This window comes from Bubalus kerabau, chromosome 11 (assembly GCF_029407905.1).
Source record: "Bubalus kerabau isolate K-KA32 ecotype Philippines breed swamp buffalo chromosome 11, PCC_UOA_SB_1v2, whole genome shotgun sequence".
Taxonomy (NCBI): domain Eukaryota; kingdom Metazoa; phylum Chordata; class Mammalia; order Artiodactyla; family Bovidae; genus Bubalus; species Bubalus kerabau.
The window spans coordinates 57,630,512-57,657,455 of NC_073634.1; the positions used below are offsets into that span (position 1 = coordinate 57,630,512).

The following is a 26,944-nucleotide window of genomic DNA, read 5'->3' on the forward strand; positions in this document are numbered from 1 at the left end:
GAGTTTTTCTTTTCAGACTTCAGAAGATGAGTAAATTTGGTATTGACTTGAGGTATTCTATAATATGGGATGTTGAAGGCAAGTATTTAGAGGAACAGTCTTATATTAGAAAATGAGGGAGATAAAATATAGTAAGCCACTCAAAAACCACAGGAGGCCACGGCCATTTATGGAAGAGGTGGTTGTGGTTTAGTCATTAAGTCATGTCCAACTCTTTGTGATCCCATGGGCTGTAGTCCACCATGGAATTTTCCAGGCGTGAATGCTGGAGTGGGTAGCCATTCCCTTCTCCAAGGGATCTTCCTGACCCAGGGATCAAATCTGCATCTCCTGCATCACAGGCAGTCTCTTGCATTGCAGGCAGATTCTCTACCAATTGAGCTACGAGAAAAGCCCTCCTCCACAGAGGAGGAAAAAAATCCTAAATCTTTCAGTGTTCCCAAAGAGGATGATCTGTTTTGTAGTAAATTCATGTTCATAATGTTTTTCCATGTAAAAAGCAGTTTATATAATATTTTCTATTTCAGAATCTTAATATATATTTTAAGACATTTTCCTTTGAAACTGGCTCAAACTGTAAGCCACCATTGTTTAAAGAGATAAGCATCAGTTATTTGAAAGAGTCTATTGCCTAAAGTACACTTACAAGAAATGGCCCATTATTGAAAGAAGACATACTTAGAACAGGATTTTAGAGTTCCAGATCAGCAAAATAAAATGAAAAGAGTGGAAATAAACTCAAATATTCAACCTTGAGATTGAGAACTATTTTAATGTGAATCTTACTTAATTCAATCTGAAGGCATAAAAGATACCCTGAGAATTTTGTTAATTTCTGATGCACTTTGAGTCTGGATGAAAATAAAGCTGAAATCTGAATGTTTTTGATTATGTGGATATGTATGCCAGGACATAAATTATAATGAATTATAAAGAGCATCATTATAGCAAGATCAATTATAACAAGAAATAAAGTTGTTTCTTTTGCTTCCCATTTCTGCAATGTCATTGAGTTTCTGAATGAGGACAGCCAGGATAATCCATGATTCCTTGAAGGTTATGTCTCTTAAAAAGTGGATACCCTATATTTCTGAATATTGTAAAGTTAAAAAATAAAATAAAATGAAAAAATGAAAATAAAATAAAATTTAAAAAAAAGTGGATACCCTTCTTTCTAAAGGAACTTTGAAAACAGAACCCACCTTTGGCATCAACTCAATCTCAACAGAGTTAGAGGTCAGTTTGTAAAATGGTAGCAATTCTCTACAATTCATTCTTCAGAGGCATTTAATAGAGTGCATAAAACCCATTACAGAACCCAAGAGCTAGTTAATGACCCCACTCAGCATGTGCTTGCTCTTCCCTCTTATATTACCTGATCAGCCACAGCGCGGGCTAATTTGTCCATTCGAGAACCTGCTTCTGCAATTTTCTTGGCGGCATTAATGACATCAGATGTATTTTTCAACGGGCCTTTGCCTCTGAAACAACAGGCACAACATAATTAGAAATTCACTTTATGGCAGGAAATAGACACACCTACCATATTGTTTGTCCAGGACCCTGCTTTTGTATTTGATTTGGCTCTGACCATGTTAGAGGAAATTTGAATGTTTTCTTGATTCACTTCAATTTCCATTTAAATAATCCACTTTATTTACATTCATTTTCAGGGAATATTTTTCCCTATTTGGATGGGCATGCTCACATTTTATTCTTTACATGAGTTTCTATATTTTTTGAACAGTGGTCCATTAAAAAAGATGATCACTACAAGGGCAATGGGAATTTAACATGTAAATGCTTATCATGTGTCTATGCTGTTGTATACATTTATCTTCATAACAACCCTAACAAGCAGGCATCATCATCCCCATTTTAGAGAAGAGAAAAATAGACTAAAGTAATTAACTCACCCAAGCTTATGCAAATCATGTGATAAATTCTAAATTTAAATCAGTCTAGCCAAAATAAATGCTCGTTCACTGTCTTTCACACCATGCCCAGCATTATTATTATGTTAATTATATTTTTAAGTCCACTTTGGCTCTTTGAGAAACCATTGTCTCCTGTCCATAACTGGGGATGATTTGGCCAAAATTTCAGAAATCTGCTGAGCTCTTTCTTTTGCTGGCTTATATGCTTCTGGGACTGACTTATGAAAGAATACTCATAGAACACTGTGTGACAGTAGATGTCTTTCTGTTGCCAAAAACCATTGCCCCAATATTTTTCACATAAGGTTTTCAATTAGGTGAACTGTTTAATATTACATGTCTTTCAAATATTTATTAGAAAGGAAAAGGAAACTATGCTGCATTATAATATTTAAACAAAATGTTGCATATGATATACCTTCTCTTTTCTTGAAAGGTAAATAACATGATAGACTAAATACATTTATTCCTCTATTTTTAGCATTGTTACTGGTCTCCTTGTGCTCGGTTGCTCAGTCATATCCAACTCTTTGCAACTCCATGGACTGTAGCCTGCCAGGGTCCTCTGCCCATGGCATTTTCCAGGCAAGAATACTGGAGTTGCGATTTCCTACTCCAACTGGTCTCCTCATATGCATGTAAAAATCAATGCATTTTTTAGGACTACAAAATTATAATCCTATAGTTAAACATGTGGTGAGATACAGAGAAAAGCTACTCAGAAGTCATTTATTTAGATTGCATAGAGAGTAGGCAATGATTGCCATTGTTCCATAATAGCATTTTATAAAATGGAAGACTTAAAATGACTTTAGAAAATAAATGTAAATGAAGGGCATTTTGTTTCCCTCTTAATTTTGCTTCTGGAATTTTTAGTGTTAGTAGCTAAAAGTAAGATATATTGTGTTCACATCAATGCTTAAACATGTACATAGGGAAATTCAAAACTTAAGATATTTCATTTTGCTATGGCAACATTAACTCTAGAAAGTGAAAGAGGAGAGTGAAAAAGTTGGCTTAAAACTCAACATTCAGAAAACTAAGATCATAACATCTGGTCCCATGAATTCATGGCAAATAGATGAGGAAACAATGGAAACACTGAGAGACTTTATTTTAGGGGGCTCTAAAATCAGTGCAGATGGTGACTGCAGCCATGAAATTAAAAGACTCTTGTTCCTTGGAAGAAAAGTCATGACCAACCTAGACAGCATATTAAAAAGCAGAGACATTCCTTTGCCAACAAAGGTCCATATTCTCAAAGCTATGGTTTTTCCAGTAGTCACGTATGGATGTGAGAGTTGGACTACAAAGAAAGCTGAGCATCGCAGAATTGATGCTTTTGAACGTGGTGTTGGAGAAGACTCTTAAGAATCTCTTGGACTGCAAGGAGATCCAACCAGTCCATACTAAAACAAATCAATCCTGAATAGTCTTTGGAAGGACAGATGCTGAAGCTGATGGAAGAACTGACTCATTGAAAAAGACCCTGATGCTGGGAAAGATTGAAGGTGGGAGAAGAAGGGGACGACAAAGGATGAGATGGTTGGATGGCATCACTGACTCAATGGACATGAGTTTGAGTAGGCTTCGGGAGTTGGTGATGAACAGGGAAGCCTGCAGTCCATGGGGTTGCAAAGAGTCGACTAAATGACTGAACTGAACTGAACATTAACTCTTCCACAAAAGGCATTGATTCTATCCAGTTGCTATATAGATTTTTAAATACATAGATTTTATATGTGCATTTTATATAATATGAGTGAATTAAAAATTCTGTGACAATTTGGCTCTCATTCTCTTACATTATTTTTTAAATTATCTCTAAATAAACTTTTGTTTTTGGTTTATATTTTTAAAGGAAATTCTAGATGCAGAATCTGTCAATATTTAATAGTATTCTCATTATTATTTATTTCTCTGTAACTTCCAAACCTTAGAAAATCCTTTTTTACAATCTTACTCTGATAAAAAATTGTTGTTACTTTTTGCCTTCATATTAACCCATTCCTACTGGAGAAGGGATAATCTACCCACTCCAGTATTCTTGGGCTTCTCTTACAGCTCAACTGGTAAAAAGTCCTCCTGCAATGCGGGAGACCTGGGTTTGATCCCTGGGTTGGGAAGATCCCCTGGAGAAGGGAAAGGCTACCCACTCCAGTATTCTGGCCTGGAGAATTCCATGGACTGTATAGTCCATGGGGTTGCAAAGAGTCGGACACAACTGAACGACTTTCACTTTCACTAACCCATTCACAAAGGGCTGCATTATACTTGATATTTCATTAATAACAATCTTGGTGTTTGTTTACTCCAAGAATTTCAAAGGATTTGTAGAAATGCTTATTCATGAACCTTTCATGATAACTTTCAACAGTGGATTGATTCTGACATTTATAGAGGCTTGAATCTGTCTGAGGCTCAGGCTCCTAAATTTCAGCTAAAGCATCATTAGAAGCATGTCTTCTTGTAATTAAAAAGAGACTACAGATTTACTATTAATATAACAATACTATTATATTGTTATTTAAAAAGTTTGACACTAGAATTCACATTGTAGACTCAATTAAATTCTTGGAGTCACAAGTGGATGATAGGGATATATTTCATGAAACTAGAGAGCAATGTAGAAATTTTGAGATCATCAAATATTTCCTCATTTTCTAGCTGAGAAAGCTGAAATCCAAAGAGGAGGCTAAGTGACCTGCCCAAGATGATAAGAAGAGAAAAAAAAAGGACTGAACCTCTGTGTCCCTAATCATAATTTTGTTGGTTGCCATGGAGGAGGGGTGGAGGAGGGAAGGACTAGGAAGGTAGGATTAGCAGATGCAAACTATTATATGTAGGAGGAAGAAACACCAACAAGCTCTTACTGTATAGCACGGGGCACTATAATCAATGTTGTGCTCAGCTGCTCAGTCGTGTCTGAGTCTTTGTGATCCTATGGACTGTAGCCCATCAGACTCCTCTGTCCATGGAATTTTCCAGGCAAGAATACTGGAGTGTGCTACTATTTCCTTCTCCAAGGGATCTTCCTGACCCAGGGAGGGAACCTGCATCTCTTGCATCTTCTGGCATTGGCAGGAGATTCTTTACCACTGAGCCACCTGGGAAGCCCACTATATTCAATATCAGATGATAAAACATAGTGGAAAAGAATATTTTTTAAAATGTCTATATGTGTATAACTGGGTCCCTTTGCTGTACAGCAGAGACTGGCACAACATCGTTGATCAATTATACTTCAATTTAAAAAAATTAAAAAATATTACAAGAAGAGATTTATGAGTTAGAAAATAATAGAACATGGGATGGACATGTACACATTGCTGTATTTAAAACAGATAAGCAACAAGGACCTAGTGGATAGTAAAATTTGTATATGGAACACTGCTCAATGTTATGTGGCAGCCTGGATGGGAGGGAAGATTGGGAAAGGATGAATACATGTATATGTATGGCTGAGTCTTTTTGCTGTTCACCTCAATCTATCACAACATTGTTTATTAATCGACTATAGTGAATGAAGGCAATGGCACCCCACTGCAGTACTCTTGCCTGGAAAATCCCATGGGCAGAGGAGCCTGGTGGGCTGCAGTCCATGGGGTCGCTAAGAGTCAGACATGACTGAGCAACTTCCCTTTCACTTTTCACTTTCATGCATTGGAGAAGGAAATGGCAACCCACTCCAGTGTTCTTGCCTGGAGAATCCCAGGGACGGGAGAGCCTGGTGGGCTTCCGTCTATGGGGTCGCACAGAATCAGACACGACTGAAGCGACTTAGTAGCAGCATAGTGAGTGAAAGTCTGTCAGTCCTATGTGACTCTTTGCAACCCCATGGACTGTAGCCCACCATCCTCCTCTGTCCATGGAATTCTCTAGGCCAGAATAGTGGAGTGAGTAGCCATTCCCTTCTCCAGGGGATCTTCCCAACCCAGGGATTTAACCCAGCTCTCCCACATTGCAGGTGAATTCTTTACCATCTGAGCCACCAGGGAATACCCAATACAAAATAAAAGTTTAAAAAAAAAAAAAATAGAACACAGAAAATAAACAAAACTGGTTCCAAAAAAAAAAGGGAAAAGTGATATAGAAAATAAACCTAGTTTGTTAACAAGAAAAAAATTAAGTAAAGAAAATGGCACTTGAATGTTAGAGTGGGTTTGTACATGCTCACAAGAGCTGACTATAAAATGTGTCAGTAGACACATTGGTAGCTTGAAACCTGCCATGATAGTACTCCTTCTATGGCTTCTTTTTTTCCCCCTAGAAAATTAGAAAGCTGCTGCCAAAGGCCAACTTAGTAGAAAGGATATATGTATCCTTTCTTTCCCAAACTTCCCTCCCACCCAAGCTGCCACATAACACTTAGCCCTGTTCCAAGTTGAGAGTAAGGCTACTGTGATCTGAAGGAGGTTCCAGGGGGCTTCTGCAGCTGGAATATGGTTATAAAGTTTATAATATTTAAGGTATACATTTCTTTAAGGCATTTTTCTACAGGTAAACTTCATAATTTAAGATTATATTTATTTTCTTATTTTTCTGTCAATATGATGTATATGAAAAAATGTAATTTTCTTTTCCATGATGATAGAGGAATCTGAGTCACTTTTTTATCATTTATTCATCATTACAATTAATCATTTATATGCTCTTTTTTTCTGAGTTTTTATTCAAGTTTTTTACATATTTTTCCATTTTTTTAACCTAAATTACTTGTCTCTGTTTTTTAGATATTTTGAATTTTGATCTTTTGTTAATCATGTTGCAAATTACTTCTTCCAGACTTAGCCTGTATGTTTACCTTTGTAAAGCTTTTTTAAAGTATAAATTTTAATTTTATTGTGGTCAAATGTATCGATCATTTCTACTAGAGTTTGCACTTTTTGAAACTTCTTTAAGAAGTTCTTCCTGTTCAAAGTGTTAGCTTATACTATGGTGGTAATCATTTTGTAATATATATATAATATATATTTTGCAATATCTATATATATATACATATATTTCAGAAAATTGATATTCACATGCAAAAGAATGAAGCAAGACCCTTAACTCATAGCATATAAAAAATTAACTGGAAGTGGATTGTAAGAGCTAATCTATACATATCGTAACAAGAAAACTTAAGGGAAAAACTTCATGACATTGGATTTGGCAATGATTTCTTGACTATTACACCAAGAACACAGACAACAGCAGCAATATTAATTGAAAAATTTGACTCTATCAAAATTTAAAATCTGTGAATTAAAGGACACAATCAACAGAGTAAAAATGCAGCCCATAGAATAAGAGAAAATATTTTTAAATCCTATATCTGACAAGGGGCTAAAACCCAGAATATAGAAAAACTCCTACAACTCAACACTAAAAATCAACCTGAATTAAAAAAAAAAAAATGAGCAAAGTGCTTGAATATACATTTCTCCAGAGAAGATATACAATAGCTAATCAGGAAGCAACAGTTAGAACTGGACGTGGAACAACAAACTGGTTCCAAATAGGAAAAGGAGTACGTCAAGGCTGTATATTGTCACCCTGCTTATTTAACTTCTATGTAGAGTACATCATGAGAAACGCTGGGCGGGAAGAAGCACAAGCTGGAATCAAGATTGCTGGGAGAAATATCAATAACCTCAGATATGCAGATGACACCACCCTTATGGCAGAAAGTGAAGAGGAACTCAAAAGCCTCTTGATGAAAGCGAAAGAGGAGAGTGAAAAAGTTGGCTTAAAGCTCAACATTCAGAAATCTAAGATCATGGCATCTGGTCCCATCACTTCATGGGAAACAGATGGGGAAACAGTGGAAACAGTGTCAGACTTTATTTTTGGAGGGCTCCAAAATCACTGCAGATGGTGATTGCAGCCATGAAATTAAAAGACGCTTACTCCTTGGAAGGAAAGTTATGACCAACCTAGATAGCACATTCAAAAGCAGAGACATTACTTTGCCAACAAAGGTCTGTCTAGTCAAGGCTGTGGTTTTTCCAGTGGTCATGTATGGATGTGAGAGTTGGACTGTGAAGAAAGCTGAGTGCCAAAGAATTGCTTTTGAACTGTGGTGTTGGAGAAGACTATTGAGAGTCCCTTGGACTGCAAGGAGATCCAACCAGTCCATTCTGAAGGAGATCAGTCCTGGGTGTTCTTTGGAAGGACTGATGCTAAAGCTGAAATTCCAATACTTTGGCCACCTCATGCAAAGAGTTGACTCATTGGAAAAGACTCTGATGCTGGGAGGGATTGGGGGCAGGAGGAGAAGGGGACGACAGAGGATGAGATGGCTGGATGGCATCACCGACTCGCTGGATGTGAGTTTGAGTGAACTCCGGGAGTTGGTGATGGACAGGGAGTCCTGGCGTGCTGCGATTCATGGGGTTGCAAAGAGTTGGACACGACTGAGCGACTGAACTGAGCTGAACTGATGTGAAAAGATGCTTAACACCACTGATTATTAGGAAAATACAAATCAAGACCACAGTGAGATACCATCTCATACTAAAATGGTTGCTGTAAAAACAAGCAAAAATAAAACAAAAACAAAAAATAAGAAGTCTTGGCAAAGATGTGAAGAAGTTTCAACTTTTGTATACCATTGATGGGAATGTAAAATGGTGCAGCTGGTATGTAAAACTGTACAGTGGTTCCTCAAAAAATTAAACACAGAACTACCATATGATCTAGCAATTCCAATTCTGGGTGGAATACCCAAAGGATTGAAAGCAAGATCTCAAAGAGGTATTTGTACACCCATGTTCATAGCAAAACTATTCGTAACCCAAGTGCCCCAAAATTGATGAATGGATAAGCAAAATATAATATATATATATATATGTTCAATAAAATATTACTTATCCTTAAGAAGAAACAAAAGTCTGACATGAACTATAACATGGCTGAACCTTGAGAACATTTTTGTTGTTGTTCATTTGCTAAGTTGTGCTGGATTCTTCATGACCCCATGAACTGCAGCATGCCAGGCTTCCCTGTCCTTCACTATCTCCCTGAGTTTGTTCAAAGTCATGTCCATTGGGTCAGTAATGCCATCCAACCATCTCATCCTCTGTCACCCTCTTCTCCTCTTGCCCTCAATCTTTCCCAGCGTCAAGGTCTTTCCCAGTGAGTGGGCTCTTCGTATCAGGTGGCCAAAGCTGAGCTTCAGCATCAGTCCTTCCAATGAATATTCAGGCCTGATTTCCTTTAGGATTGGCTGGTTTGATCTCCTTGCTGTCCAAGGGACTGTCAAGAGTCTTCTTCAGCACCACAGTTCAAAAACACCAATTCTTTGGCATTCAGTCTTCTTTGTGGTCCAACTCTCACATATGTATATGATTATTGGTTGAGGACATTATGCTAAGTGAAATGAGCCAGTCACAAAGAGAAAAACGTTATTTGTTTACACTACATGAGATACTTAGTCAAGTTCATAGTGACAGAAAAAAGAATGGTGGTTGCCAGGTGCTGAGGGGAGAGGGGAATGAGGAATGAAGAGTTCAGTGGTCAGAGTTTCTGCTGGGGAAGATGAAAAAGTGCTAGAGACAGATGTTGGTGACAGTTGCACAAAAGTGTCAGCTTAGTGCCACAGAACTGTACACTGAAAAATGCTTAAAATGGTAAATTTCATTGTATGAATTCTTCATTACAATAAAAAAAAAAAACAATTACTTTAAACAGCCATATGTGATTGGGTCTACTGTATTGGGCAACACAGGGTTAAATGAGCAACAGTCTTTGGAATAATATGAAGTGGGAACAGAAATAAAAAATGGTCAACAACACATATATATATAGATAGATATATAGATCAGACCCCAAAACATTGGACGTTTGAGTCTTCCTGTCAGTGGACAGTGGGTTTCCCAGGTGGCTCAGAGGTAGAGAATCTGCCTGCCAATGCAGGAGACACAGGTTCAGTCCCTGGGTCAGGAAGATCCGCTGGAGAAGGAAATGGCAACCTAATACAGTATTCTTGCTTGGGAGATCCCATGGACAGAGGAGCCTGGCAGGCTGAAGTCCATGGGGCCACAAAGCATCAAACATGACTTAGCAACTGAACATGATAACACAGCACAGTCAGTGGACAGCAGTGTGGACAAAGTGACTGACCCCACTGGTTGTCGCTCCCAGTCTCAAACTAATGGCTTAGACCCTATGTCTCTCCCTAATTTAGATCAGGTTCTCTATTTTGGGAATTTTGAAAGGTGCTTTGAGGAACCTTGTGACCTTAAATACAGAAGACATGTTATTGTACTATTGGAAATATATTTTTAGTTTTCTTGAAAAAACATCAAGAGTGAAATTGACTCTACTATATAGATTCATGAAATGTCTCTTTTGGAAATAGGTGATTTTTATACAAGGGTCAATATTTGGAAGCTTTCCCAGGAAATGGTCACTGCAAAAAAAAAAAAAAAAAGCCATGGAAATTTATTATCATGTTACTGCTATCCACAACTAAACAACTAATTAATATTTATTTCATGAAAAGGTAATGGGTATTAATATGAAAAATCAATGTGTGAGTACACTCTGAGTTAATGTACTCAGCACCCAGAATTTTTAAATTCTGAATATATCCAAATTAAAACCATTTATTTGCTATAGTTTTCTCAATACCTCTAACTGATCAATATAAGATGTGACTCTCTAGTAATGAGGTATCGTTAGGTAAGGAGTATAATTATAAATGTACTGAATCATAGAAGCTTCTTTTTAGAACCAGAGTCCATAAAACACAGTTGGGAAATACCCTTTCACCAATCAGCTGAAGCAGTATAAAGATAGCACAGTGGAAAAGTTGAATTAATCTGGGGATTAAAGATAAGTCAGGTGAGACTGCAGGACCATTAGCTGAACCATGCAAGGAAATAACATTTAGAAAATGGTCTTGAAGCTGAAGTACAAATATGTAAAAAATTGAGAAGGAATCTAAAGCTTAATAAAGTTAGGCTTTGGATAGCAAACTCAAGATTTTTATATTATTTTATGAAAAGAGGAAAGAAAATTTTGGTGCAAAGGAGTTGGGTGGATGCCGTTTAATGGCCAGATATGGCATAACTTAACTGACAAGAATCAAGAATTAGACCATAGACTAGTTGAACTGTCACTTGAGCTGGAGTCCTGACTGTCCATACCAAGGCAGGAATGAAGTTTGGGAATACGAGGGTGATTACTTGATCTTTTAGTCTAGTGCTCAGTACTTTACAGTTGATTGTAACCTGAAAGCTTTTTATTAGCCTGAACCCAGTTCCTTTCAAGATCAGAACTTATAGTTGATCTAAAAAGACAGTTTTGTCTCTTGCTATACAATTAAATGTGAGTTTCTTTCCTGAACTGCTGCTGTCCACACACCTTTTGCTACCAGGAAACAAGACTGGCACATGCTATTTCCTTCTGAAAGTGACATGAAAAATATGGATTCACCCTCTGCAGGACATCATTTCTGCCAGTGCCCATGAGATGGAAGTCAAGAAATGAACAGAAAAAAGATGTGAGGCATAACCAGTTTTATCCACCATGACCAAGTTATTACACAAGTAATGAGGTAGAACCTCTCTACTTTTAATAATAATGGAGTGGATATCATTGAGATTACTGAATCAAATTAATAAATTAGCTACCGATAAGAAGAAAACAAGATAATAAATGCAAGGGTTTTTTTTTTTCCTTTCATCAAAATGCCCTGTAAATGTATGATCTGAGGTGAGTTGTCAAGTTTCAATTCCTACCCAGCTACATCTTTTCCTTTAAATTAGCGAACATAGTGCCTAAGAGTCATTAGAGGTATACAGCTGACATGATTCCTCCTTAAAGTGGAAAACCCAAGGCAATAACAGTAATGCATAGGGTCGAGTGCAGTGAATTTAGGTGAGAGGCACAAAGAAAGATTCAAATAAGCTACCTCTTTGCAAAGGAAGAGGCTCTGCAGATGGCGACAGCAGCAAAACCTCAGCTTCCTGTGTTTCATTTCCAATTCACACCCTCTCCTGTTTCTCTGGTTATTAATAACTGTATCTTCCTTTTGGCTTCACAAAGGGGCATAAAACTACTCATCAGGCAGCAGGAAAAAATGATAACCAGTAACAGTCTAGACATTTCATTATTCAAATCAACATAAAATGATTATGCAAAATCCCTAGGAATTGAAGTGACCCTCTTTTCACTTTTAAAACTATACTTTGACTAATAGAAAATCTGTCTTAAATATCCTTTAACAAGACTCCTCAAATGTATCTCTCTTCTTTGACACAGTTATATATAATCCAGAGCACTGTAAAACATCTTCCTGATCTTAACTAGCAACATGGCTCGACTCATCATTCACTTTAAATTAATGAGATTATTTGTTCAAGAGATGTTATTAATGGATCGTATAATATCCATCAGATAAAGTAGGAATACAATGTTGAAAGCAAGCAAATTAAGTTATCACAGGCCTTGAAAAGCAATGACTGAGGCTACCATGAGAGTCTGATTTGTAGGAAATTAACACATGTATACCTGTGGCAGATTCATTTCGATATTTGGCAAAACCAATACAATATTGTAAAGTTTAAAAATAAAATAAAATTAAAAAAAAAATCATGGAATTACACACACACACACACACACACAAAGACTTAATTAATGGTTCAGAATGTATTTTCCCACTATTATTTTTGAGTGTGAAATAAATCTGTGAAACCAGCAAAGACCAGCAAAATGTACAAATTTGAACTTCTAACGAATACAATGACACTTAAAATCTCGAAAGTCACCCTTAAAACATTAAGTCATTCCACTGAAGTCAAAAACAATTTTAAAATATTTGGATAAAGGGCGAAGCAATGTCATCAATACATATTAACCAGAGGCAAAAGGTAAGGAGGCGAGGGCAGAGATGCGTCATATTTTATTATAAGCTATAATTAATTGTGGGCTTCCCAGGTGGCTCAGCAGTAAAGAAAACATCTGCCAATGCAGGAGATGCAGTCTCAATTCCTGGGTGGGGAAGATAACCTGGAGAAGGAAATGGCAGTCCACTCCAATAATCTTGCCTGGATGGAAAATACCATGAACAGAGGAGCCTGGCAGGCTACAGACCAAGGGATCCTAAAAGAGTTGGACATGATTTGGGGACTAAAACAACAACATAATTAATTGTAGCCTTTTCTTACTAAAAACACTCAACAATCATTTAAAAAACTGTCACCATAAGGTAGTATCTTGACATTGTCACACATCTTATATAACTGTAATAACAAATACCATGTTGAATCATTACTTTTGCTCATGTTTCTTTGTGTGTCTGTGTTTCCCAGAAAAACAAAATCTACAGTAAAACGGTAGCTTTCATTCATATGGTAGGATACTTTTTAACTGCATTAACTGTTTGGATTTTAAACTCTCCTGTGAAGTTGGCAAGAAGAGTATTACTTTCCTCCTTTACAAATGAATAAAGACAGTAAGAGACTGGTCCAGAATCACCTGGTATTTGGACTAAAAAATCCAGGGATCTTTTCACTGAGCTTTGCTCTCCCTTGGTCTGCCCTTTGTGTGGTTGGAAGGGCAGAAATGTCAGCTCCCTTTAAAGAGGAGACTATAAAAATGCAAAGGAAGAAACAGCAATGACCCCTGAGGGAAAAAAGGCTCCTGACAAAATTCTGACTGGTCTCCTGATTTATTAAAAATACTGCTCAGAGCAAAAGGGTCTAAAACTTATACAATGTTTAATTTTCCTGTCACAATTATAGAATCAGATGGTTGAACCCAGTTCTTTGTATGTAAGTATAAAATATAAGCTGAAATTAAATACTAAATCATGAGCTAGCATTAAAAGACATCACATGCCACATATATATACATATTTTTCCCTGATATTAGCAAATCATACACTTTATCTTCAGAATAATATTTAAACACACTGCAAAACAGCATAGACCAAAAATCAGTCCCCCAAGCTCCAGGAGTTTGATTTTATGACTAATTCAGGATGGATAATCAAAACAATACTAATTACAGAAATGAATCTGTTCTTTTTGACCAAAAAGACCTATATCTGCTAAGAACCAGGCTCAGATCATGTTGACTTACACATGTATATTTTATAATACCACTCCCTGCTTTGACGGAGCCTTTTAATTTTTCAGCAGGCTTTTCACATACTAATACCCACTATTATGATGCCTCTGTTATTTTTAAGGAGAAAACCTTCCTCTTCCTATCTCCATGCCTCACCTTGTGAAGTCTGTCATCTCCATCATGATCATACACATCTGTTTGGCCAGCACAATGATATCATTGCCGCTGTCATCCCATTTGGCCACTTCAGCATCCAGCTTGCTTTTCTCTTGGTGGAATATCTCCACCTGTTCAGCTATTTTTGCCTTCTCCTCTTGCGGTAGTTGTGCCATGATGGCCTGTGTGGGTTACAGAAAAAGTATGACTAATGATGACAAAAGGAGCACAGACAGAAGGTCAACTGTGCCTCCAGTTAACAGCAAACCCAGACCCTGACAAGGCTGGTAGGCCGTCCCACCATTCTGGAAAATACCCTTTTCTCCAGCCCCAGGAAGGAAAAAGCACAGACTGGTAAGGTCCCCAAATTTCCTGTCCCCATTCTCACATACAAAAAATAACCAAGATCCAAAGGGACGTGCACGTTGACAGTAGCAGAACCTCTCTATCGCTGTGATGACATATGTTTGTTCAAAAGAATCTATTCCTGACAATTTTTATGTTTGGTCTTGGGAAACTTTTACTGGATGAAAGAATGCACCTCTTTCAACACTGAAATCTGCTCAGAGAAGGGAAAAAAAGAGAACAGGCCTTCTGTTGCTGGGAAGGAAAAGAATTTTAAAGAATATCTGAGCATCCCAAGTGGGGTGGGGAGACAATCTGTGGGTGTTAATGAAACCATCCATAGTTAAATGCCAAACAAAAATCCTTTATCCAGGGCACTTCAGGGATGGCATATCCATTCCCAGTCCTTCACTGTGGAAATCCTGGGTCAGCCATGGCTCCTTGGAGAGCCTATGAGTATGCACAGAAAAGCTGTGATGGGATATTTCAACAGTTGTTAGTAGGGGAATGTAGAAAAGGAAGAACTACTGTCGATTCTCACTATTTGTGGATTTTTTTTGTTGTTGTTGCAAATTTTCCTACTCTTTAAAACCTATCTGAACTCGCAAATCAATATTTGTGATGCTTTCAGTCATTCACAGACATGCGCAGAGCTGCCAAAATTTGTCATTTGACATCCATGTTCCCAGATGAGGTGGAACAAGGGTGTCTCCGCCTTCTTGTACTAGCACTCATACCAGAAACCCCACATCTTTGCATTTTTTGTTGGTGGTTTAGTTGTTTAACATGGTCCCCAACCCTAGTGTAGAAGTGCTATCTCATATCTCTAAGCACAAGAAGGCTACAAAGTGCCTAATGAAGAAAATATATGTATTATATGAACTTTGTTCACACACATGAGTTTTAGTGCTCTTAGATATGAATTCAATGTTCATGAACCAAAACTAGGGGAAAAAACAGAAGCATTCATTAAACAAGATTATGTATTGATGGGTTGAAGGAAATGTTAAGACTAGCAGGTCTCAGGAACCTAACCCTGTATTTCCCATAGGAATAATGATTCTGTAGTTGTTAATTAAGCGTTCATGGTGACTTTATAGAACATGAGGCCATGAATAAAGAGAATCAACTGTATTTGTTAAACACTATTTATGTAACAGGTGCTGAGTGAAATGTCTGACACCAGTTCATGTCATCACCTTTTGTAGCCTGCGTCACTGAAAGGAGCATGTCGATCAGTGTGTTAGCACTGAGGTCCCTCTGGTGCTGGGATACATGTATCCTCCAGAAGAAAGACCAAGAAAGCATGATTTGGGATACATACAGTTTTTACAAAGGACAAGTAAATAACACCCAAAAAACAAAACTGCTTTCTAAATTGTAAAGCTTCTCCCAGTATAAGTGAATAGTTCTAAGGAGAGGTAGCTGATATCTAACTGAAATATCAGGGGATACAAGATTAGAAGAACTGGGCTCAACCTGGCTCTGTCACTGACTTAAGACCTCATTGCTACTGGATCACATCCTTGACTTTTTGAAATATAAGATTAGCAGACAATTACCTCAATTACTTCAAAATGCTATGATGGACAGAAAATAAAATAATAAATGTTCTACATGTTTGTCTGAAAAAATGACAGTAAGCATGTATGGGATTACTGTTACCATTGTTATCATTATCTCTATGAGCTTTCCTTTCCAGCTGCTTCTCTAGCCTATTACATAGTTGCCATCAAAGAGAAGAGATGGAATCAGAGACTGTGTGACTACCTATAAATGGAAATCAACATGATTCCTTGAACACAGGCATGCATCCTGGGTACTATACTAAAAGACTTAAAATGTCAAACATTTAATCTACTTAATTATTTTATAAGATTAATACTATTATTACCCCTATTTTATTAATGATGATACCAAGATCCAGGAAAGTTAATTAACTCTGAACATTACACAACTAATGAACTGTAAGAATAGGATTCAAGCCAGGTTAGCTAACACCATACTTAACCATCCTGCACAATGAGATCACCATGCAGGACAGTGCAGGTGAGACACTGCCTAGTGATTCCAGTCCAACAGGGCACAGGTCACTGAACCTGCAGCCTCTGTCCACCAGGCTGAGCATCCTAGAGTCGAGGCTTCATCTGCCCAGGATAAAAGGGTCTGATTTGCATAAAGGTGTCCTTGAACTAGCAGTTTCCCAGATGCTACCTGTTACTAAACTAACAATGTCTACTAAACGCCATGCATGTATGTGTGTGACTTTATACAAATAACATGTGTCTTCATGTGTATGATGTCTGTGTGTATATATATATACATATAATATATATATATAAACTTAGGTCTATAAATATGTGTGTGCATATGTATACAAATATGAAAAAATCCATATTTTAAAAGTCAAACTAGTTCAGATACAATAGTTAAAGTATTTAAAATACTACTATCCAAAAAATATTTTAAAGTAATTTTAAAATGTATTTAAAAAGAGTTAATATACAAAAGTTTGTTATAAACTCATATATGCAACATCGTACTAATTCCAAGGCAGCTATTCCAATACTTTTGAGATAAGTTTGGATTTGCACAAGTTTCCTGAAGCACCCCATCTGATATTCTAAAGGTGTCTAAGATTCATTTGTCCTCCTCATACAAAATTGATAACCATGTTTTACTTATACCCTACAAGTCCTAATCAGCAACATTTAAAGCATCTATTAGGTGCTTCTCATAAAAAAAAAAAAAAAAAGAATCTATAAAACTGCTGGGCAGACCTCCAGATTCTACATTCAATATCCAGATTCTAGCAATAAACCTATCATTGTCCCCAAAGGATTAATTTGTGTATTAAAAGGTTACACGTGTCTGTCAACTGTTTTCACTTGAGTTTCAATCATGCAGTTTAGTATTTGAATATTAACTGCCTTGCTCTAACTCTCTGATTTCTATTAATGCCCTGCCTCTGACTTCTCTTTGAGTTTCCTGAGGGCAAAGACTCCAGCATCTGCCTTGGTGCAGAAACTAAATGCATACCTTTTGATGGACCGTTCACACATCTCTCCACTCACCCTATTGACACAGTTTGAGAGAAGTTAACAGAACTGACCAATGTTTTCTGAGGGCACAATTTGGAAGAAAAACCGGCCCCTTCAAAGCAAATTTGCAAAGGAAGCTGTTATTTTGACACTGGGGGTGTTTCACCCACATAATGCACTTAATGGCGTGTGACTTGGGTGTAAGAGTCATTACATTTGCTTCTGCTAACGTAGCTATCGATGAAGCAAAGTCGTTTCCTAAATATTCTTAAAATGTTCTTGGCTTTTAAAAATTCATAGTTGACCTTTCTGAAACTGGAATTTAAAAAAAGGTTATCTATAAACAGTAGATCACAAACTGTGAAATTTGCAAGTTAATCAAATTAAAATTCAACACATGAGTTTTAATTAGGTCTTATCAATGTAACTCAGCAGTTTGAAATGTTAACACATTAAAGCCCTTCTAGCTAGGGGGGAAAAAAAAACAGCTTAGAGGCTGGCTACATTCAAGTCAAGTTGAATACAAAATACATAATGTGCAACTGTTCATTCCCTCAAACTAAGGAAACACAAGAAAAATGGTTTTGATGATGCAGGGGAAAGAGAACAAATCCGTTTTTCTGTTTGTGTCATGTAGTCGCCTGGGGTGGTCTGAGATTTTCCTCTGCTTTCTGTGTAGCCAAGCACAGCTGTCCAGATTGTTGATCTGGGACCCCAATTCGGTGGCCTCAGACACTTGAATTCACAACGTTTCTTACCCCGGTGCCTCAGGCTCCTAGTCTTTCTTCTGAATATCCAACCATTTTCTTGTGTGTGATTGTTCTAAACTTGATTAAGTGAAGAAAGTGAAAGTGTTAGTCACTCAGTCATGTCCGACTTTTTGCGACCCCATGGACTGTAGCCCGCCAGTCTCCTCTGTCTGTGGAATTCTCCAGACAAGTATACAGGAGTGGGTTACCATTTCCTTCTCCAGAGGATCTTCCCAACCCAGGGGAACCTGGGTCTTTGATTGAATCCAGACTCTATCATCTGAGCCACCAGTAAAGCCCAAACTTTATTAAATAAAAATGTGTGTCACTGACAAAAGCCAGCAACCACTCAGTCCAGAATTTTTTCATCAATTTAAATCTCAAGGAGTTTTTTCTAGTCTCAAAAGAATTCTTTTCCCAATCCCAAAATGAAAAATGACTTTTAAAGTCTTTGGACATCTGAACTGAAAAGTGTTAGTATCTTAAACACACAGCAATAGTCTACCATGAAAGGTTTAGTATATGCATGTTTATAAATAATGATTTAAAAGGTTAAAACTTAATGTGCCCATTTCTCTTCACTTGGTTTTAAAGCAAGATAATAAACATAATAATTAAGGAGTGAGTGACTTTTACCTGTCTCAGGCTGTGAAGTGAATTGGAAAATTAAGGTTCTTGTCTCATTAATTCAAGTGAAAACTTTCAGGATGGTCTAAATTATCCAGCTCTTTCAGGTTAAATTATTGGCCAGCCTTCTAATGAATGAATATGTTATGCTACAAGCATCATCATCTTCTTCATAAACTTAACATTATGTAATATCTCTTGGATAACTCTTGGGATACTTTTCATCATGCTGTCTCCTAATGATATTAAGAAGTAGGATGATACATGTATATATATATATATAAAGACAGAGAGGGAGAGGGAGTGCACACACAAGGAAATGAGGCATAGAGAGGTTAAAAAAGTTACCCCAAAGCCGTACAGCTTGCCCTAATCCATTTTTAAAATAAGGTTTGTGTGACTCCAAATATATGTTTTATCATGAAGGTTAAATGCCCAAGAGTTGTTGATTAATTTTAACTATGTCAGCTTTTGAAGAAAGAAGTTTATAAGATATCATGTTTAGGATCAAAGGTCCTGATAATTTCTATATTTCATCAGAGCAGGGTATGATTGTTCTCCATTCAAACCCCACCCCCCCACCTCTGTGTGTATGTTTCTCTCTCATAAAGTATTGTAGACAAGCAGCAGAGGGGAACACATAAAGGGAACAAAGCTTCACTCTAATTTCAGAATTTGAGAGTAATGTTGGAATGTTACTAAAGTATTTTTTCCCACCTTAACCTCCTCTTGGATTTAATTTGCCATTTTCAGAGTATTTCCCTGAATGAGAACACAAAGTAACCAGAGGAGAGCTGGCTGCTGGAAAGAGCAACTGCCTCTGTCAGAGACAACTTTTGCCTCCTCCACACTTTTGAACAAGTTAACACACTTCTCTGGTCAAAAGTTCGACCATCTGTCATCTCAGCAATTCAATGCACCCTCTTATTTCCAACTTATGGCCGTAATTCTATGTCTCTGATTTGTCATCATATAATTATAGGCTTAAATAGGCTGACTCAATAACTAATGCTGTCTGCTGCAAGTTACTCATACAAACCTCATGATGGTTCCCAAGACAAATCAGCAAATGCTGAATTACAGGGGTAGTTTGTTCTTACTATCCTGGCCCATGTTCATCATTCATGCTGACAAAACTTTCAAAAAAGACCATTGTCTTCTCACCTACTGGGTGAAGAAATAATGGATGATGAAGATAGATGTCATCTGACTTTTGTTTCCACTCACTGTAATTGACTTGACCTTGAATGTAAGATGCATGAAATGGAAGTACAATGGGACTGCATTTTTCCTTGTAAAAAGTGAGGCTGTACCAATACTAGGTTGCAGTTAGTCAAATCAAATTGACTTTGACCTGATTAATGTTTAGGTGAATTACTCAAACTTGCCCTTTGTCACTGACATAAAAATGCTTGTTTTACTTCATTTTGAAGATGAATTGATCTGACTGATGAATTAGTGTCGTGTTACACCAGTACAGGTTCAAAAGACTCTCAGCTTAATCAACTTCCCTATTTTCAATATTTTAAGGGGAGTAACTAAAGTCTACAAGGAATCTTTTAAAGTAGGGAGCTTCATACTCTTTTGTGCACCTTTCTGCTCTCACCAGCCTGTGATAAAAGATTTCTCTTCCAAAAGATGACAATTTTCAGTTATCCCTTATTGGGCACTCAATGTGTGTCAGATATTATGCTCATTATTTTATAAATGTTAAGTGATCAAAACTTCAAAGGAATCTTGTCAAACAAGCCTATTATTTACTTATAGATGATAAAAAAAATAAAGCTCAGAGAAAGTAAGCAGCATGTACCAGAGCATAGTCTTCACCCTACTCATTACAATTCAGAACTAAGTCTGTCTGAAATCAAATCCAGTGCATCTCTAATGTTCTAACTTTTACTCTCACACTTCCCCCAACGTGTCCATTTCTATCTTCTAGATCATTTAATTGTTGGATGAGATTATCAGGAGAAATGGGATTTTAAAAGCACAGACTTTCTTGACTCAATATTAAGCTTAGTCTTCTCTGAATTATCTTTATTTTAACCTTTGATTGGCTATTTTCTACTCTTTTTCAGAATTCTTATGCCAGTTTGAACTTTCTGGAGTTTCTAGATCCTTATTCTAAATTGCCATCTCTATCTCATTCTTCCTATTCATTATCTTTTAATAAGTAAAACTTTACAAAAGAGAATTAGAATATCCATTAGGATATCTCAGTTATACTATAATTACATTATTTTAGCCCTATGGAAGCTGCACCTTTAAAGGGAGGAGAATCTCACCCTCTTTTGCAATCCCCAGGAATTTTATCTGCTGCTCCCTGCCTTGATTAATGGCAGCTTATCCTCAAGAAGCTCCAGCTAATAAGACTGGTCAGATTCCAGAATATTCTTTGGAACATTTTTATTGGTGGACTGTCTCACAGAGTGTTCAAGAGAGTTCAAATGTCAGCCACAGTGGTGATCTTTTTATGGTTCTTGCTCCACAATCTTTAACTGTTATATTTCTTGTATGTCTCTGTAATTTCTTTTTCAATTACATGGATCTGGGGCTGCTGCCTTGGGCCTAGGTAGGTATCAAGGGAAAAACTTCTTTCTCAACTCTGATGTCCCTGAACCAACTGCAAAATATGTGGTCTTGTTTCTCAGATACCCTAGGCCAGAGTGTGGAGCAATAACAACCCCACTGGTAACAAAATAGTACTCTCATTCTCCATTTGTGGTTGTCACCTATGTGGTTAACAAGCTTGGAAACTTTAAGAAGAACTATGAAGTCTGGGAAAAGGTAAGATCTGAGCATTCCCTTATGCCCTGGTCACTGAACCATCTAATCATGACCTCTAACCCCCACCAAATCCACAATACACACAAGTTTTGCTGTGATATGGCTGCTATGATTTCAGTGATGGAAACAGAAGGGAGTAAGAAGGAATCAGAATCAGTGGTGGTGATTTCCACTGTGTAAAATGTGAACTGCTAGAAATGAAACAACCCCAGATGACAGCCTGGATTTCTGAGCCATCAATCTCTGGGGTTTCAGGTACCTGGAAATCAGAAATTCCTTCAAACCAGTTTGGTGAACACAACCACTGTGCTCCAAACCAAAGTCCTGAATGTCCACTCACCCGTGCACTCTGTCCTGCAATGAGCTGGTCATCCTCAGTCTGAACACTTGTCCGGCTACGCACATCGTAATCTTCCTGCTCAAAGTCTGAATCATCCTCTAATTCTTCTGGGGTCTAAAAATACAGAGGAAAAGAGAAAAATCAGCATACAGATCTCCTTCAACTTATAATGGGATTAAATTCCAACAAACCCTCTGTAAGTTAAAAATATCTTAAGCCAAAAATGCATTCAATGCACTAACCTACTGAATATCATAGCTTAGTCTGTGTGCACATGTGTGTTCAGTCATGGCTAACTCTTTATGATCCCATAGACTGTGTCCATGGGACACAGCCTATGTCCATGGGATTTCCCAGGCAAGAATACAGGAGTGAGTTGCCATTGCCTTCTCTAGGGCATCTTCCAGACCCAGGGATCGAACCTGTGTCAGTGGCATCTCCTGAATTGGCAGGTGGATTATTTATCAAGAGCACTACTTGGGAAGTCATAGCTTAGCCTCAGTTCAGTTCAGTTCAGTTGCTCACTCATGTCCGACTCTTTGCAACCCCATGGACTGCAGTGAGCCAGGCTTCCCTGTCCATCACCAACTTCTGGAGCTTGCTCAGACTCATGTCCATCAAGTCGGTGATGCCATCCAACCATCTCATCCTCTGTCATCCCATTCTCCTCCCACCTTCAATCGTTCCCAGAATTGGGGTCTTTCCAATGAGTCAGTTCTTCCTATCAGGTGGCCAAAGTATTGGAGCTTCAGCTTCAGCATTAGTCCTTCCAATGAATATTTAGGACTGATTTCCTTTAATATTGATAGGTTGGATCTCCTTGCTGGCCAAAGGACTCTCAAGAGTCTTCTCCAGCACCACAGTTCAAAAGCATCAATCCTTTGGTGCTCAGCTTTCTTCATGGTCCAACTCTCACATCCATACATGACTGCTGGAAAAATCATAGCTTTGACTAGATGGACTTTTGTTCGCAAAGGAATGTCTCTGCTTTTTAATATGCTGTCTAGGTTGGTCATAGATTTTCTTCCGAGGAGCAACTATCTTTTAATTCCATGGCTGCAGTCACTATCTGCAGAGATTTTGGAGCCCAAGAAAAGAAAGTCTATCTCTGTTTCCATTGTTTCCCCGTCTATTTGCCATGAAGTGATGGGACCAGATGCCATGATCCTAGTTTTCTGAATGTTGAGTTTTAAGCCAACTTTTTCACTCTCCCCTTTCACTTTCATCAAGAAGCTCTTTAGTTCTTCTTCGCTTTCTGCCATAAGGGAGGTGTCATTTGCATATCTGAGGTTATTGATATTTCTCCTGGCAATCTTGATTCCGGCTTGTGCTTCATCCAGCCTGGCATTTTGCATGATGTACTCTGCATATAAGTTAAATAAGCGGGGTGACAATATACAGCCTTGACGTACTCCTTTCCCAATTTGGAACCAGTCTGTTGTCCCATGTCCAGTTCTAACTGTTTCTTCTTGACCTGCATACAGGTTTCTCAGGAGATGGGTGAAATGGTTTGGTATTCCCATCTCTTTCAGAATTTTCCACAGTTTGTTGTGATCCACACAAAGACTTTAGCGTAATCAATGAAGCAGAAGTAGATATTTTTTTGGAATTCTTTTGCTTTTTCTATGATCCAACGGATGTTGGCAATTTCCTAACCTACCTTAAAAGTACTCAGAACACTTACAATAGCCTATTAGTTCAGCAAAATTGTGTAAGACAAAGCCTTTCTTTATAATTAAGTATTGACTATCTCAGGTCATTTACTGAATACTTTATTAAAAGTTAAAAACAGAACAGTTTTCTGGGTACAGGATGGTGTAAGTGGATCTGCTGTTTACCTTTATTATTGTGTGGCTAACTGGGAGCTGCGGCCTCTGTGTTTACACACTAATAATGGAAAACATGCTTCAGGTACCTTTCATTTGCCTATCATTATTTTCTAAGTGCTTTAAATAGACTAACTCATACACTTTTCTTGATAGTACTATGACATACACACTATTTTCTCCATTAACACATAAGGAAACTGAGGCATGAGAAGATACACCTTGTTCAGAGTCTTCTAAAGCACACAGTTTGACACATGTACTCAAAAATCCTGTGCTCTGTTAATTTTAAGAGGATAAACTCAGAAGGTGGCAAGGATGGTACAGGGAGGAAAGACAATGCCTTCATGTGAAATTCTCTGCATAATTGTCTTTAGTCTGAAAGCTGACAGGCACCCACTACTTGGCACAGAGTAATACCATCTCTCAGGGCTGTGTCTTTCAGAAGGAAGGAGCAGATCACAAGCAGTACTGACAATGCAGGTGCCCACTGCCCATCTAAAAGGGCACAGTTTAATTTTTCTGGTTTCTTTGGCCATCTCAGTGTAATTAATCAGGTGTGGTTATTGATGAAGTCTTGAGATTGGTCAGACAGGCATAAAATGGGGTCTTTGGTGCCAATATCACATTCTGCCTAGTAATTTTCCAGGCTGTGGCATATCCCTCTTGTTTTCCTTCTCTCTCACCACCAGCTTTATTAATATTCACTCACTCATCTACAGATGTTCAATTTTTTTCCTAGGAATATTAAAAGAAAGAGGTTTTGTTCCCAGTCTTTATTAACTCAAGCAGGTGTGGAGTGGGCAAACCAGTTCACATAACTGCTGAAATTTTCATCGTGGACAGAGACAAGCATCTCTGTTCATTTCTCACTTCTCTGGAGTGTGCTGAGAAACAATTACAGCAAGTTGGTAAATTCTGCTGACAGATGAGCTGACAAGATTGCACACACTTCTCATCATTAGATTTTGAAAAGGAGAGTGAAAAATAAAATGGAAAACTTCACTCAACAGAAAAAAGGAGAAAATGACAGTGCCTATAGTACTGTGTCCAAACATTTCAGGGATCTGTGTATTCAGTAGATGAGTCAACGGCAAGCACAACCTGGCAGCATGAGGCTCGTAATGAGGAGCTCGCATTCAAGTGGTTATGGCTCAGGAACTAAAAGAAAGTCTCAAAATGAAGAAAACAATACTGTACACCCAGGGGGCCTGATTTTTTGGGGCCTACTCTGCCACTGATATGTGTTTTTCAGAAGCCACTTATAGTTTCCCTGCTTTTCTGTCTCCTCACTCATAAAATAGATAGTAACTGCTACTTGTCCTGCCTGCTTCACAGAATTCTAGCATCACATACATACAAAAAAGCTTGGTAAACAATACAAATAAAGTAATAAGTGACAGTGATCATTATTATGATTAATAATAACACATACACCTAATAACAACAACTATAATCACCATCATTACAGGGATCATTTTTTACTACCCACTATGGGTCAGGTGGGCTTTCCAGCTGGCTCTGTGGTAAAGAATATACTTGCCAATGCAGGAGACACATGTCAATCCCTGCATTGGGAAGATTCCCTAGAGAAGGAAATGGCAACCCATTTCAGTATTCTTGCCTGGACATTTTTGGAAATAATAGACAGAAGAACCTGATAAGCTATAGTCCATAGGGTCACAAAAGAGTTGGATACAACTTAGCAACTGAACAACATGGGTCAGCCATTCAACTAAAGGATTTAATCCTTACAATGACCTTATGAAATGAACCTAATCCCAATTTAATAGAGGCGTAAACAGGTTCAGAGTAGTTAGGTAAATTTTCCAAGCACCACACCTGACCAGTCAAGGGTTCCATAGCTTTTAACCTTTACAAGTACCATCAGGCAAATGGATGAGATTTGAATATTTTCTTGTGCCTAATCCATGTAGCAAACCCATTAAAACCACCTATATAAATAGTTCTGTGCATGTGAAGTTTTCTGAGTGCATGTAAATATGTCTCCTATTCACGCTGTCATTTTTAAAACAGTGTTATTTTTTGGTTGGTCAAGGATCCCCACAAATTAAAGGAGACATAGAAAAGCAGGGAGGGTCTGAAAATGGGCCAGGAGGTTTGTATCATTAGATGATATCCTAGGGTAAAAGGAATACAAAAAATATGCAGTTTGTTGGACTATAGACTGGCGACCTAATGTCAACCCTCAGTTCTACCCTTATGTCTCCCAGGGGAGGTTTTTTTTTATGACTCGAGAGAATCACTTTGGTCTAGTCTTGGTTCCATGATGTTACTAGCAATGTATCTGGCCTATAAAATATCTCCCTTCTAAGAGTCTATCAGCTTAACGTGTCCCTTATACAGAGGTTCAAGAATATCGTGTGACTTGTCCATAATCACACCACTTACTATCTGCAGAGTAGGATCAATCTACCTGCCTCAGCTTCCCAATCAAATTCTCAATCTTCTCTACAACGGCTTCAGTAAAGAAGCAAAATGAGAAAAGTTTGAAAAATTTACAGTCATTTCACCAGGACATGTGAAAAATGTGACTTGTGTGTGTGTGTGTGTGCACATATGTGCTCAGTCATGTCTGACTCTGTATGGACTGTAGCCCCACCAGGATCCTCTGTCCATGGGATTCTCCAAGCAAGAATACTGGAGTGGTTGCCATGCCCTCCTCCAGGGGATCTTCCCACCCAAGGATCAAATTTGCATATCTTGCATCTCCTGGATTGGCAGGTGGATTCTTTACCACCATGGCACCTGGGAAGCCCCAAAAATGTAGTAAGGCCTATTTAAAGGATTGGCTCAGATGCAAATTAGTTTCATTGGGAGCAGAAAGATGAGATCGTAAGTTGGCAACCACAACAGGAGACTTTGAGTGATGCATGAAGAAGGATTTCTCAACAGATCTCTAATCATTGCAATGGCCTGAAAACTAGAAAGTTGAATTAAAAATTTCCTGACCCAATATAGAACAAAATCTCCCTCATCAGGACTGATCAGCCTCTGGAATCGCTAACCATTTTTACCCTGGAGGCCACCTAGCTTAGCTCCTTTTTTCTGCTCT

General features: G+C 37.9%; 1 protein-coding gene across 1 annotated transcript in view; it reads right to left on the minus strand.

Annotated features, from left to right (window-relative positions):
* Positions 1–26,944, minus strand: part of CTNNA2 (catenin alpha 2) — a 271,343-nt gene that overhangs the window by 45,872 nt on the left and 198,527 nt on the right. The window contains exons 7-9 of the mRNA XM_055541737.1: positions 22,043–22,156; positions 14,154–14,335; positions 1,376–1,481 (exon numbers count right to left, since the gene is read on the minus strand). Of these exons, the coding sequence (XP_055397712.1) occupies positions 1,376–1,481; positions 14,154–14,335; positions 22,043–22,156 (402 nt within the window). The remainder of the gene's footprint in view (positions 1–1,375; positions 1,482–14,153; positions 14,336–22,042; positions 22,157–26,944) is intronic.